Source organism: Balaenoptera ricei, chromosome 10 (assembly GCF_028023285.1).
Source record: "Balaenoptera ricei isolate mBalRic1 chromosome 10, mBalRic1.hap2, whole genome shotgun sequence".
In the NCBI taxonomy this organism is placed as follows: Eukaryota; Metazoa; Chordata; class Mammalia; order Artiodactyla; family Balaenopteridae; genus Balaenoptera; species Balaenoptera ricei.
Window position 1 is genome coordinate 101504707 of NC_082648.1, and position 14354 is coordinate 101519060.

A 14354-nucleotide genomic window follows, 5' to 3' on the forward strand; every position below is an offset into this window, starting at 1 on the left:
AAAAAAAAAGTCAACACCATCACATGTATTGCACTTAATTAATTGTACGTTTGTTCCTCAAGAGCCTTCTCTGTGCCAGGGGCCAGGCCAGGCTGTTGGGTGGAAGTGGTCAGGACAGCTCCTTCCATATGTCTGCACCCTGTGCCAGGCTCCCCCAGCACCAGGGCCGGCTCTGTTGGCCTTTATCAGTGTTCATTAGATCGGCATCCTGTAAAACCCGAGGCTTGCTGCTGCCTGAACAGGACAGATCTTTAGCTGTCAGCTCATGATGTGGGGTCAGTTAATGCCTGTTGACCTTCTTTGCGTTTTGCCTTATTGAAATGCTCACATATTTATTTTAGCCTCTCAACTTATTTCATCTCAAGAAATGGCATGGAATCTCGTGGCCCAGCAGAGCAAACACCATAAATCAAATGTTCAGGCTGAGGGATCCTCACAGCCATGGTGTTTTCTTATTCCCATGGTCTTGTCAGCAGTTCAGAATCTCATCCTCCGCTGAGAAATTACAGCGAGTTAAATGTACATAAATATAGCGAGCTCATTACTATGGGCTGGCATCCCCATGGCAAGGCCAGAATCTCTCCCTCAGTAAAAACATACCAGATCTGCCACTTTAAAGGTTAAGAGGCTCTTTCGTGTATGTTTTGCTACATGGATCACTGAAAGTAATTTCACTCTTTGCCCACATCCCAGTCAGGAAGGGCAGCTGCTGTCTCCGGGGCGGTTAGCCCTCCCTGCCTTTTACCCCGGGCAGGATGCGGTCATCTATCCACTGCAATCCCAGGAATCTGGGAGATGGAGCCTGGAGTCTTGACCTCCTGGGAAGGGCCGGGCCTCGCATCTCAAGGCCTTTACAAGGATGATGCGTTTGAATTGTGATTAGTGGGTCGTTTGATCACCTTGTCTTTGGATGTCAGGAAGGGTTGTCCTGCAGCATCACCCCCCCCCCCCCGCCCCCGCTGTCCGGTCTGTGTATATCATTGTTCTTGTTGAGATCTTATTTGGGCCCTATTTTCACTCTACTGAGCTGTGAGATCTTTACATGAAGTACGATTTGGTTTATTTTTAGAAGAACTGCTCTGTTGAGAAGACCTTCGTGGCTGATGAATTTAGTTATTCTGATAAATTGTGACTTCTGCAAAGATGCGATCCCTCTGAGCGCAGATGGGTGGTGGAGATTCATAGAAAGCTCTCCCTCCCCGGGGAAGCCTGGAAAGCCTCATTTAGCAGAGATTTTGTCAGGTCCTTCTTGCACACATGGAGCTGATTCCCAACTCGCCCTCCCCAGTCCAAGGGCCGTGTCTCACCCAGCATGGGGTCTTTTTATCCTCGCCGAACCCCCCGCAGGTGAGCCCCAGGGAGCTTTCCGCACCCCATCTTTGCAGGGGGTGCGTGGTGATTCCCCCCTCCTGCCCTGGCACCCCTCATGGAGAGAGAAGCCCCTGTGTTTTCCGATCTGTGCTTTCCCTTGCGGTTAGCCTTGCTCTTTTAAAGCAGCCTGCTTTCAGAGTTGTGTTTTCCTAATAATGTAAAAAGAAAAAAAAAAAAAAAAACTGTCTAAAAGCCTTTTTTTGAGGGGGAAAGAGCCTGGGCATAAATAAAGAAATAAGCGAAACCCATACAAAGAAAAAGATTTAAAAAAAAAAAAATCAAGGATGGAACCTTTGCGCTCGGCCTGGGGTATATAAGTGGCAGGCTGTTTGTGAGACGTTTGAGGTTTTAGATTTTGATTCTCTTTCCTCCTTTTTATGCGCTTGTCATTCCAATCAGGAGAGGTGGTGTGTTTTTCAAACCTTGCCCGGTCTCTGGGTGGAGTGATGGAAAGAGAACGGGCTTTGGAAACACGTGCGTCTCCTTCTGTTCGGCAGAAGCTGGAAGCTGACGCTTACTGAGCGAGTACCGCACGCCAGACATTGTTCTGTGTGTTTGGGGTGTATCAGGCCCCATTTCACAGATGGAAGCTGAGGCACAGAGCAAATACGTAGCTTGCCCAGGATCACCCAGCTTGTCAGTGGCTGAGCTGGGATCTGAAACCAGCAGACTGGCTCCCAGTTTCTAAGCCCTTCATCGTGCTGCCCCTCAGATATAAAGACCTACTATGTGCAGGAGCTGAGTTAGCACTGGTGTGGGCAGGCAGTCCAGGAAAGAGGTAGTTACAGGGCTGACTGCATGATGTGAGCTGGGCAGAGGGGAGCCTGGGATGGGAGGGGAGCACCCAGGATGGCTTCCTGGAAGAGGCGGCCAGCAAGCTGAGGCTTGAAGGTGGGTAGGACTCAGCTGAACATAGCGAGTGAAGACCAGGTTGAACCTGGGTTCAGTCCTGACTCTAGGACTCATGGTTGGTGTACATCAGATGCCTTCACGTCTGATAGACGCTGGCCCAGCATTGACCAAGCCGGGACCAGCCACTCCCTCACAGACTTGTTAGGAGATTAGATGAACAGAAGACAGAGAAGGTGCTGGGCACGTAGTAGGTGCTCAGGAAACGCTAGTGGCCCTCTCCCACTGACAGGCAGGGACGTGGGTTAGACTTTTACTGCGACCTGGGGTTGTAAACCGGTGGCCCCTGGCTGGCCTGCAGAATTTGAATTACTTGCTCACATTTATAAATTGGGGGATTCTACACAAAACCCAAAATTTCCAGCATTTTTGGAAAGCTCCTGAGATCTGGCGACCGCGGTCTGCGTAGCCCACTCTGCGCCCCGGGGCTGAGCGAGGCGTGGCTGTCCCCAGAGGGGCACTGGAGCTGTCACACGCTCTCCCTGGGTCTCCTCCAGCCTCTCTCCCTCCCGGCACTTCCCCACCCCCATGTCCCCGTGTGGCCCACGGCCCAGAGTGTCACCGCGGGAAGGTGAACCTGGGTGCCTTGGGAACACGTTGGCTGTTGGGTTTAGGGTGGACAAGGGCAGACGCTTAGGACCATGATGAATCCTCGGCCCCGGCACATCGAGCCCCAGGTCCTTTGAACACCCACACCCGCTGTGCACACCAGGTGCCCCTGGATCTTTCTCTGTGACACAAGATAGTCAGAATTTCCAGTCACTGAAGTGTCTGACTTTCTGGCAAATGGACCAGTACTTTCAAAACCAAGACATTCCTGGGATTAGGGAAAAGCCACTGACCTGGCAGAGTGCGGTCCTCGGGGAGAAGCTGTGGTCCAAGCGGAGCCCCTCCTTCCAGACCCTGGACTGACCCTCAGAAGACCATAATCAGATTTCAGCTGAAGGCTCCTCAGTGAAGGGGCCGTGTCCCTCAGGGAACCCAGGCCGTGAACAATAGCAGAGCTCCGAAGAGGCCTCACTGAGCCCCGCTGTGGTTCAGCGTGGACGTGGCCGCCACAGAGGGCTTCCGGAATCCCAGCTGTGATCAGTCACCCACAGGCTTTGCATGGAGTCCCAAAGTCCCTTTTTCCGGGATTCTTGCCTTCTTTCAAGGCCAAGTTCAGTTACTGCTTCCTCTAGGAAGCCTTCCCTGGTTTTCCCTGGGATGAACTTCACTTATTCCTCAGAAGCCCCTGTGAGGTAGGTACCGCTGCCACCCCCGCGTTCCAGACGGTGAAACTGAGGCTGAGCAAGGTGAAGGGACTTGCTGGAGGCCGCATGCCAGCACGTGGCACAGAGAGATCCGAACCCTGGGCTCCTGGCCACAGTCCCTCCTTGTTTTCCTCAGGGCTTTATGCTTAACAGGCCTGTGGAATGTGCCGTCTGGGTGGGTCTGTAAGAGCATTTCTCATCTATTAAAGCCGAGAGATCCTAGGCCCTGTTTAGTGTTATCTTTGATGTTGCAAGGGCGGTGTGGAAATTTCTCTGTTTTCATGTGACCCAGTTTCTCTGCTTTGAAAATGTCGTTCCTGTTCTCCTCCATGCTCCCTGTTTTTGAGGCCAGGCAGCAGGGCTCCTGGAAGCATCTCTTCATCTCTGCACCCCGCAACCCCATCTGCCACCAGTTGTTCTGGCCCACGGCCCGTGTCCAGGCCAGCGGATGACCCGCGTGGCAGCTCTGGGGCTCTTGGGAGGCGCTACGGGCTCACAGTAAGGACGCACCTGCGTGGCTCACCTGTGCCCCGAAGCCCACCTGTGCGACCCTCCACTCATGTGAAGCCAGGGTCTTTTGTTCTTCCTCGGCCGTGAACATAACCATGGCAGACAGCCTTGACCGGAAGGGACCTCCCTGGCCTTTCTGTCCTCCTTCTGTGACGCTGGCCCAGGAAACCAGAGTGAGGAGCCCACGGCTGCCGCACCCACCCCCTTGCACAGTTCACGTACGTGCCTCTTGAATATGCGAGAACTTTTGTGAAAAATCCCCTTTTCCTCCTTCCCTTTTCTGCCTTGGAAAGCCCTTTGCTGGTTAGAAGACTCTTTGTAACTTGTTATGTAGTAAAAATAATTGCTGAAATTTGGTCTGTTTTCTCAGCGGGACTGAGTGACCGGAGGGGATCTTTGGAATGGGGAGCGGGGCCGGGCGGGGTGCGTCTCCGAGTCATTTGCTCGTGAAGGTGTTTAACACGTGTCTGCTTCTTGCACAGAGTTAAGCTAAGGATTTGGGGATCAAAAGATGGCTGTGCGTGGGGTCTGCTCCTGGGATGCGGGGCGGCAGGGAGACTGTGTCTGTCTCCAGGTGCAGGGCTGGCCTCCAGACTGGAGTATTGTTGGGAGGGGTCCATTTTTTCTTCCCTCTTCTTTTAAATTGTGGTAAAATATACATAACATAAAATGTACCATTTTAACCCTTTTTAAGTGTACTGTTCCGTGGGATTCAGTTCATTCACGTTGTTGTGTGGCCATCACCACCCTCCATCTCCAGAACTTTTTCATCTTCCCAAACTGAAGCTCTGTCCCCATTAAACACTGACTCCCCATCATTTCCCCCTATTTTCAGCCCCTGACACCCACCATTCTACTTTCTGTCGCTGTGAATTTGACTGTAGGGACCTCCTGTAAGTGGAATCATACAGGGTTTGCCGTTTTGTGTCTGGCTTATTTCACTTAGTGTACTGTCCTCAGGATTCATCCACGTGGTAGTATGTGTCAGAATTCCCTTCCTTTTTATGGGTGAATAACATTCCATTGTGTGTATGGACCATATTAGTTTATCCGTTCATCCATCAGTGGACACTTGGGCCGTTTCCACCTTTTGTCTGTGAATCGTGTAAGTCATTGCTGCTGTAGGACGTGGGTGTGCAAGAGAGCCCATATTTTCACAGTCCTCTATCAGGGCCTTCCTGATGTTAGAACCCAACGTCCTGGGCCCCACTGTCGTGTTCCTTGTGAGGGACAGAGGGTGGCTTGTCCCCAAAGCTGGGTCTATGGCTGAGTCCAGGGAGCCCACCGTGTGCCCAGCTCCGGCCTCAGAACCTGATGTTCATCGTTTCATTAAGTCCTTCCAGGGGACCCGACGTTTTGAGAAAACAGGCAGAGAGGTTGCCAGACGTGCCTGGGGTTGGGTCACCCTGGCCTGCCTGTCCCAAAGCCATCACATCCTGTCCCCTTGCTACTCTGTCCCCTGTACCCTCAGGTCCCGGAATTGGAGATATTCAAGGTTCGAGGTGACTGCAGTATTGAAAGAGGAAGTAGGTTTCCATCTCTGAGGACGTTTCATTACAGAGAAGGCCTTGAAACTAACACAACGTTGTAATTCAATTACGATTTAAAAAAAAAAAAAGAGAAAAAGAGAAGGAAGGCTGGGCACTTGTCACTGGAGCTCACAGAGGAAGAGGCTGGTTTTGTGGCGTGTGGTCGGGGACTGTCACCCAGCAGTTCTCAGCCAGGGCTGGAAAGGCGCCCAGCGCCCCCTGCACCCACTGGATGGGGGCTGGAGCCTGGAGTCCGATGCAGTTATGGCCGGTGGAAGAAATGCGCTGTTAGCCCCCGGTGTCCCGGGATGGCCCCCTGGCCAGTGTAAGTCGAGATGCTTTCCTGGAAGGTGTCTAGTGCGGGGGGCGAGGGATCCTTTCTGCATTGTGGCATCCAGGCCGCCCCTCTCATCACGTAGCCGGCCCTGCGGTCCCTGCGACTGTTCAGGGCGTCCTCCTCCCCAGCCCCCGGCACCCTGTCTGCCCTCTAGACACGGTCCTGCGCTCCCAACTCCAAGTCTCCGGATTCGGTTTGTTAGATTCTGCTGTGTGTTTCACTGCTCCCGACCCTGGGCATTACCTGGCGTCAGACCAGCCGGATTCTGTCCCGTGAACGTGGCCACGGACGACGGCACTGCCTCGCCTGTTGTGAGCCGGGAGGGTCTTCACACCCGGAGTCCACGGCCGAGGACACTGCTGTCCGGGAGGGGGAGGGGAGCCCGCCCGTTTCAGGCCCTGTCGCTGTGATCCAAGCTTCGTCCATCTCAGCAGCCTTGGGTGGATCTGGAAGCATCCAGAAGCTTCCATGACATAGTCATGTATTGCAAAGAGCGGTGAAAACAGCCTGGCCGGGCTTGGTGAGAATCGGGAACTCTCCGGCGTGGGTGAAGAATTGCAGAATGTATTCTTGGTTCGGAGCGTTTTTCCCTTCTGGGCAACCAGCCATTTAGGAATGTTTGTTAAATGCTTAAAAAACAGGAGTTGATTTCTCTCTGTTTCCACTGCCAACATGTGAGGCCACGATATTCCATTTATACTAACTGGCTTTTTCCTTTCTCTTTCTGCCTGACAGTGAGTGACCTGCAGGAAGAAGGGAAAAATGCCATCAACTTGCCGATGTCCCCTGCCTCGGTGGAGATCCACCCTGAAGACACCCTGCTCGGTATTATCGGTTTCTCCAGCTCCTTGTCGTGGGCGAGTTGAGCTTCCCAGCTTGCGGTTGGTCTGGGAGGGGCTGAAGAGGAGCATTCGTGGCCTTTTGATCAGACTCTGACGTCACATGGGGCTCTCAGCTCAAGGTCGTGTTTAAAAAAGTCTGTAGGAAAAAAGCAAGCCTTCCCTTGTAGGTTACTGCCTTTATGATTGCAGATGTCAGTTTTATTGTGATTTAAGTATGATGAGGCCAACGGATCAGGAGCCGACTGCCACTGAAAAGGTGGTTTGTTAAACTCACGGTTCCCAAGGTGACGGGGAGGGCAGCAGGGTCGGGCAGGAGGCAGAAGGAGTGACGGGAAAGCACGGGCAGAAGCCTTCATTGTGGTTTTCACAGGAAGGAGTGAGTGAGGCAGGGTTAATAAGCAGGTTTGGATCGGCTGGTCTGGGTAATTTCAGGGGCCTCTGGGACACAGGGGCTGCCCCGAGTTGTCTGTACCTGGTCCCAGGTGATTAGGGCAGGGGCTGTTGGCTGGGCGTGTAAGAGCCCTGTGTGAGTTCAGTTAGAGAGGTGTCTGGGGCGTGTGGGCTCTGCGTTGGTTGTTTGCACGGGGAAGGCACTCACAGGGGACACGTTTGCTGTTTTGGGAATCAGCTAGCTCTGAGAGGGGAGTCCCTCTGGGTCCCCAAGGCCCCAAGATGTCAAAACAGTAGAAAATACAGAAAACAAGAAACACGATTAACATACCCCCCATCTCTGCACAAGCCGGAGTGGCCTCCACGCCAGGGGCCTGCTAGGTGGGACCTGCCAAGCGGTACCGGCCCTGCAGTCACCTCCTCAGGACCGCACCCCAGCCGGCACTGATGAGGTGACGGCCTGGACACACTTGCCTTAAAACGTGTTTTGGGATCCGATGGATCTGGAAGGCAGTCTCGGAACATTCCGCTTCTTTCCAAACCCTGCCTGGTTCAGAGGGAAGTCCCGGTTGATGCCTCTGTTGTGGTTCCCACGACAAGGCCAGGCCAGCAAGAGCTGATGGGGAAGAAATGCAAACACACGTCCAGGCGGCCGACCTGCAGCCAAGCGCTGGACGGGCTCGGAGGTGCCGCCGGGGTCCCCTGCGGCTTCCCCTCTGCTCTAGGAAGAGCGTGACCCTTCACTGACGCTGTTGTGTTTTGTCTTCAGTCTGGCCGCAGCTGCTGCCCAGGAAAATGACCCTCTCCCAGGAGAAACTGGGGATGAACACTGTCTGGAAATTACCCTGATTCAGAACAGGGTTTCTCCCACACCCACCCCGTGCTATGGGCATTTGGCACCGGATAATTCTTTTTTTTTTTTTTTTAATTAATTAATTTATTTATGGCTGTGTTGGGTCTTCGTTTCTGTGCGAGGGCTTTCTCCAGTTGTGGCAAGTGGGGGCCACTCTTCATTGCGGTGCGCGGGCCTCCCATTATCGCGGCCTCTCCTGTTGCGGAGCACAGGCTCCAGACGCGCAGGCTCAGTAGTTGTGGCTCATGGGCCTAGTTGCTCTGCGGCATGTGGGATCTTCCCAGACCAGGGCTCGAACCCGTGTCCCCTGCATTGGCAGGCAGATTCTCAACCACTGCGCCACCAGGGAAGCCCCGGATAATTCTTTATAGCGGGGCCAAGGTGTTGATCAGCATCCCTGGTCTCTACCCACTAGGCTCCCCTGGCATACTCACCCTCCCCTCCCTGCCCCCCCGGTTGGGACAATCAGAAACGTCTCCAGACATTGCTGTGAGTCCCCTGGGATGGGGGTTCGGGGGACTTGATTGCTTCTGGCTGAGAACCCTGCTTTAGACCAACAGGAGTGCTAGAAAATAGATTTACTGTAAACGTGTGGCAGGCTATTGTTTTGTCAATATGCCTTGAACCTGCTTTTCCATGGACCCTAACCCGCCTGCCTTACCATTTTTCTAAATAGCTGCTCTTGGGCTGGGAGTTGGCATTCTTCCGTTTGCTCTGTAAGGTTCTGCTGGCCCCTGAAGCTCCTGTGACCTTGATAAGAACCACCCTGGTCAGCACCTGGAGCTGAGAGTGACGGGTGAAGGGGATGTGAAGTGGGAGGAGAGGGTGTCGGACAGGGAACAGCATGTCCAAGGCCCTGTGGCCAGCGGTCGTGAGAGGCTTGCTGACGGGCCGGTCAGGGGTGCTGGGGGGAGCTGGGAAGGAGGCTGCAGAGGGCCTCGGGGGCCACGTGGAGGATGTGACCTTGATCCCAGGAGTGGCAGGAGGCTGCAGAGGGCCTTAGCAGGGATATCACAAGGAACTCCAGTGTGGTCCCCTGCAGGCTACCTGCAGCGTCTCTCTCAAGCATCAGGTCCGCGTGGCTCCAAAAATAGCTTTTCCACTTTGTCGGGTTTTAAATTTTGCTGTTGGGCTTCCCTGGTGGCGCAGTGGTTAAGAATCCATCTGCCAATTCAGGGGACACGGGTTTGATCCCTGGTCTGGGAAGATCGCATATGCCACGGAGCAACTAAGCCCGTGCGCCACAACTACTGGGCCTGTGCTCTAGAGCCCGTGAGCCACCACTCCTGAGTCCACCAGCCACAACTACTGAGCCCACACGCTATAACTACTGAAGCCTGTGCGCCTAGAGCCCATGCTCTGCAACAAGAGAAGCCACCGCAATGAGAAGCCCAAGCACCGCAGTGAAGAGTAGCCCCCACTCACCGCAACTAGAGAAAGCCCGCGCACAGCAATGAAGACCCAACACAGCCAAAAATAAATAAAATAAATTTAAAAAAAATATAGAAATGTCTCATAAACAATCACAACAAATAAACTTTAAAAAAAAAGAATTTTTGCTGTTGTGAAGCCTCTGTCACTCAAAGCCATTTCATTCCCACCAACGTGGACAGGGTCCCAGCCGTGGGAGCCTGTGTGGGCCCCGGGACCCTGGTCATCTCTGCCTGCCCGTCCTAGGGGCCAGAGGTTGTGCTTCTTTTCTGTCCATTTAACACCCCTGCTCAGTTTTGTTCTGTGACGTGTCTGGTGTCTGTGGGTCTTTCCCCTCTGCTGTCCACTTATTACCACTGCGTCACTCCCTCTGTACAAGCTCACTGGTGCCCGTGGTCCATGGATCAAGGCCAGACACGGAGGGAAAAACAAACAGATAAACAGAAACAGAAGATGGATAAAACACACTTTGCTGAGAAACATCCTTTTATTCCCCTGCTCTTTCTAATATTTTTGTCCGTATCACCTTATGCAGTGGCGAGCTTTCTCGGTGAACGACAGGTCTTCCCCGGGTTTATTAATAGTGGCTCTTCCACAGCTCCGATTCAGGCCTGTGTGCGCCCCCCTCCCTCCTGAAAGATGCGGGTGGATGCTCCATTGCCTCCTGGGAGGCAGTTCTGCCTGGGCCGTGTGACCGGCTGCAGGGCTGCTCACTGAGAGGACCACGGGGTCTCTGCTCTCAATTCCCCCCATCTGTGCCAGGGGATCCGGCCACGCCCACTGACGCTAACCCGCCTGTCCTTTGTCCTTTGTCCCCGCAGAGGAGAACCAAGAGCGCACGGTGATCGACCCCACGTCCAGGGACGACCCCAGGTTCAAGGAGCTGGTCAAGGTGAGGACGCGTGTCCCGGCTGGGATGTTCTTGTGGGGTCAGACCTTGGGGTTCAGGCTCTTGTGGGCCAAAGGAGCAAAGCTGGCGGCTGGTCACGGGGCCTTACTGCTGCGTTTGGTGGAGGGATATGGAGGAAGCGGCTGGACGACTTGGAGCATCTCCCAGGGGCCCAGCCCCACGGGGCCTCTCAGACGGCCCGCTCCCCGTCACGTGCTGGACCCAGTTATGCGGGGACCCTTTTCTTAAGACTTGGAACGAACAGCTGCAGTGAACGCTCACGGTGCCTTGCAGACGGGTTCAAGGCGTTCAAACTCTTTCTGGAGCGAGAGGGGCGGCGTTCAGAGGAAACTCTGAAAAGCGGGCACGTGGGCCCCTCTGGCCGCACCTGTGGATCCTCATTGGGTGCTGGTGCCCCTGCACTGGGCAGCCGTCAGGTTCTGCAGCGTCTGGACGTGTGGGGACCGGCGAGGCCAGAGGATGGCCGCCTGGTTCCGGAAAGTCAGGGAAGCAAGGCCAGCCCGGGCCGCTGGCTCTGGGCTCCTTCGGGGCCATGGCGGCTGCGCGTCTCTCCCCACTGGTCTCTCGAGCCCGGCTTAGCGGTGAGGCTTCATTCGTAGCGTTAGCCCGTGTCCGAGCGTGGGTTGCAGTTTGATTGCTCTGATCTAAACCACAGCAGGGCATCAGAGGTTAATCCCTGGGCCGGCAAGGGCTCTGACAGCATCCTCACCTGCGAGCCCTGAGGCCAGCGGACCTGGGCTGTGCAGACGCCGTTTAGGGCAGTGCCACACACATACCTTATGAAAAGGGCTTTTTCAAAAGTTTCTCCACCTTAACCACTGCGGTTGGGCCCGATGAGGGCACGACTGCCTTTTCACGAGGGCTCCTTCAGGATAAACAAAACCTTTGCAAGTTGTAGCTTTTAAAAAATTGAAATGGAAAATGTCCGTTTTCGGGCCCACTCCATAATGTTGATTCTGAGCAACTTAAATTGCCTAGTTTATTAAGATTTCTTTTTTTCCTGAATACCCACTTTGTTATTCTGAACAGAAGATTGTCGGTGAGGAAAAGTAACCCTGCACTTCAGCCACTAAAATGTTATCCACGGGCGATATTTAAGTAGTAGGCGGGGATGCCCTGTGTTTGTCAGGGTTCTCCAGAGAAACAGAATCCACAGGACATGGCCCTATCTCTCTACCTCTCTCTCTCTCTCTCCATCTGTCTATCTATCTCTCTCTCCCTATATTTATCTCTTCTGTCTCTCTCTGTATCTATCTATAGAGATTTATAAGGATTGGCTCACGTGATTATAGGCTGAGAAGTCCCATGATCTGCCCTCTGCAAACTGGGGACCAGGAAAGCTGGTCTGAGGGCCTGAGAGCCCAGCACAGGACTTGGACGTCCCAGGCAAAGAGAGGGCGAGTCCAGCCTTCCTCCACCTTTTTGTCCTATTCAGGCCCTTCCTGGATTGCATGCCACCCACCCACGCTGGGGAGGGCCCTCTGCTTTACTCAGGCCACCAATTCAAATGCTAAATATGGGGACTCCGAGAGAAGTAACTCCCCCACCCCCGGGTTATGCTCTGAACCAGTGAAGTGTCCGGTCTTGAATGAGTCTGTCCGTTTGATGCCTTATTCGCTGAGCCGCGGTTGAGGGTCGGGGGCTGTGCTGGACCCCGGCCGGGGCTGCAAGATGAACAAGTCACCTCCCTGCTATACGGGATCCACATCCGCTCCGTGCTCCTCCTGGACTCACTCACTCGGCCCTACCCGCCTCTGCTTTGCCGCTTTGCCTCAGGAGACTACAGGCATTTTTGGCCTCCACCGGGTGAGGGCTGGGCAGCTACATGTCCTTTATCAGCCCACACAGAGGGACCACAGCATCTCTGCATCCGGGACCGGCCCGACGGGACCTGCGGAGGCTCTGGCAGCCCCTCCTGCCCCGGATGACGGGTTCAGATGAATGACCACGTCTGGGGCAGGGAGTGTGCCAGCTGGAGGGGCTGGGAGTGCGGACGTTAACATCTTGTGGGGCGAAGTAGGACTGAGGGCCGGAGGGAGTGGGAATGCACGCCTCTCCCTTTCTTCCCCGACGGGCAGTTCTGAGAGCCGTGCTTCCACAGCAAGTTGGCTGTGTGCTGGGCGTCGGCTGGGTTTTCTTCCGAAGCTGCGGGCGGCTCAGGGGCGCACCTGCCTCCCTTCCCTCTCCCCTCACTCTTGCTAGTTTGGGGTTATGGTCCCCCCAAAAGCAGCAGCAGTGAGCTTGGCCCTGGGCTCTCTTTCCTGGGGAACCCAGGTGTGGTGTGCTGAATCATGGCTCCCAAAGATGTCCACGTCCTAACCTCTGAAACCTGTGACTGTTACCTCCTTATATGGCAAAAGAGACTTTGCAGATGTGATTAAGTTAGGGGTGTGGAGGGAGGGATGACCCTGGATTGTGTGGTGGTCTCACAAGTGTCCTTATAAGAGGGAGGCAGAGAGAGATTTGACTGCAGGTGATGGTGGCAACATGAGGATGGAAATGGGATGCCACGCTGCTGGTTTTGAAGATGTGGGAAGGGGCCATGTGCTAAGGAATGTGGGCTCCCCTAGAACGTGGAAAAGTCCAGGAAGCCTCCCCTAGAGCCTCCAGAAGGAATCAGCCCTCCTGACACCTTGGCATTAACCCAGTGAAACTGATCTTGGACTTCTGACCTCCAGGACTGTGAGGGAATACACTGGTGGTTTGGAAGCCCCAGATTGGTGATAATTTGTTACAGCAGCTGGAGAAACCAGTACACCAGGCCGAGTTACCTCCTGTCCCTAAATCACCGCATCCCTTAGCTGTAGCTGAGGGTCCCCGTCCGCTTGGGGGCAGGGCCGGCCTTGCTGCCTTGCCAGTTTCCAGGAAGGGCCAGCTGCCAGACACATAGAGGTCTGCTCCCATGGCCCTCCCGCCAGCCTGGAGCACATATGCCTGGAGACGGGCAATTTCTGGATGGTTCCCCCTGCCCTCAGACGGCAAATCGTATCTCAAGGCTGGTGACTTATTCTCCAAAATAAGCATAAACACAGCAAGCAGGACAGTGCCATCAGGCTGTCTGTCTGTGGCTTGTTGGTTGCTGTAATGGCACGTGGAGGGGATGTATGTGAAATACTAGTTCTCACTAACTACAGGGCTTTTAAACAGAGACGCACGCGTGTTGGTGGGGGTCTGGGAGATGCCTGGGCTGAGCGCCGGCTACTCTGGGTGGTTCTTGTTTGTCAGGTCAGGGGGAGGCTCAGCGTATCCCAGAGTCGGGGTTCACGCACGACAGGGGGCTGTCAGCACCTCTTTTTCTTGGCGTGAGGAGGCGCTGGCCCCAGGGCCAGGCAGCCTGCGCGTGCGGTCAGGGGTGAGCTGCCCGTGGCCTGCCTTGGGGTGCCGCCGAGCCGGGCACCCTTAGACGTGCTCCGGGCTGGCGGCCCTGCTGCCTTACTTCCCGCCCCCCCCAAATCCAGCGCTCCAGCCCCCGAGCCTCCTTGCCCCTCCCTCCTTGAGCAAGCTGAGCACCTGCCCACCTGGGTGTGAGGTTGCAAAGGCCGTTTCCCCCAAGTCCAGCCCCACTTCTTTTTTTTTTTTTTTTTTTTAATTGAATGCCCATTCTACACTGACAGCTAGATGGCAAGGAGCTAGCTCCCAGGCAAGCTTAGGTTCCAAAGTCATGTCTACACATAATCTTTTTTTAAAAATTTATTTATTTATGGCTGTGTTGGGTCTTCGTTTCTGTGCGAGGGCTTTCTCTAGTTGCGGCAAGCGGGGGCCACTCTTCATCGCGGTGCGCGGGCCTCTCACTATCGCGGCCTCTCTCGTTCTGGAGCACAGGCTCCAGACGCACAGGCTCAGTAATTGTGGCTCACGGGCCTAGCCGCTCCGCGGCATGTGGGATCTTCCCAGACCAGGGCTCGAACCCGTGTCCCCTGCATTGGCAGGCAGACTCTCAACCTCTGCGGCCCCAGGGAAGCCCCCAACCCCACTTCTGATGCCGGTTGTAAGTTTGGGAGCCCCAAGACGACGCATGG

At 54.7% G+C, this 14354-nt stretch overlaps 1 protein-coding gene across 1 annotated transcript in view; it reads left to right on the forward strand.

The window, feature by feature from the left end:
* The window catches only part of PARVB (parvin beta), a 114941-nt gene that overhangs the window by 50575 nt on the left and 50012 nt on the right, over nt 1-14354 (forward strand). Inside the window, exons 2-3 of the mRNA XM_059937123.1 lie at nt 6645-6734; nt 10247-10317. Coding sequence (XP_059793106.1) covers nt 6645-6734; nt 10247-10317 — 161 coding nt within the window. The remainder of the gene's footprint in view (nt 1-6644; nt 6735-10246; nt 10318-14354) is intronic.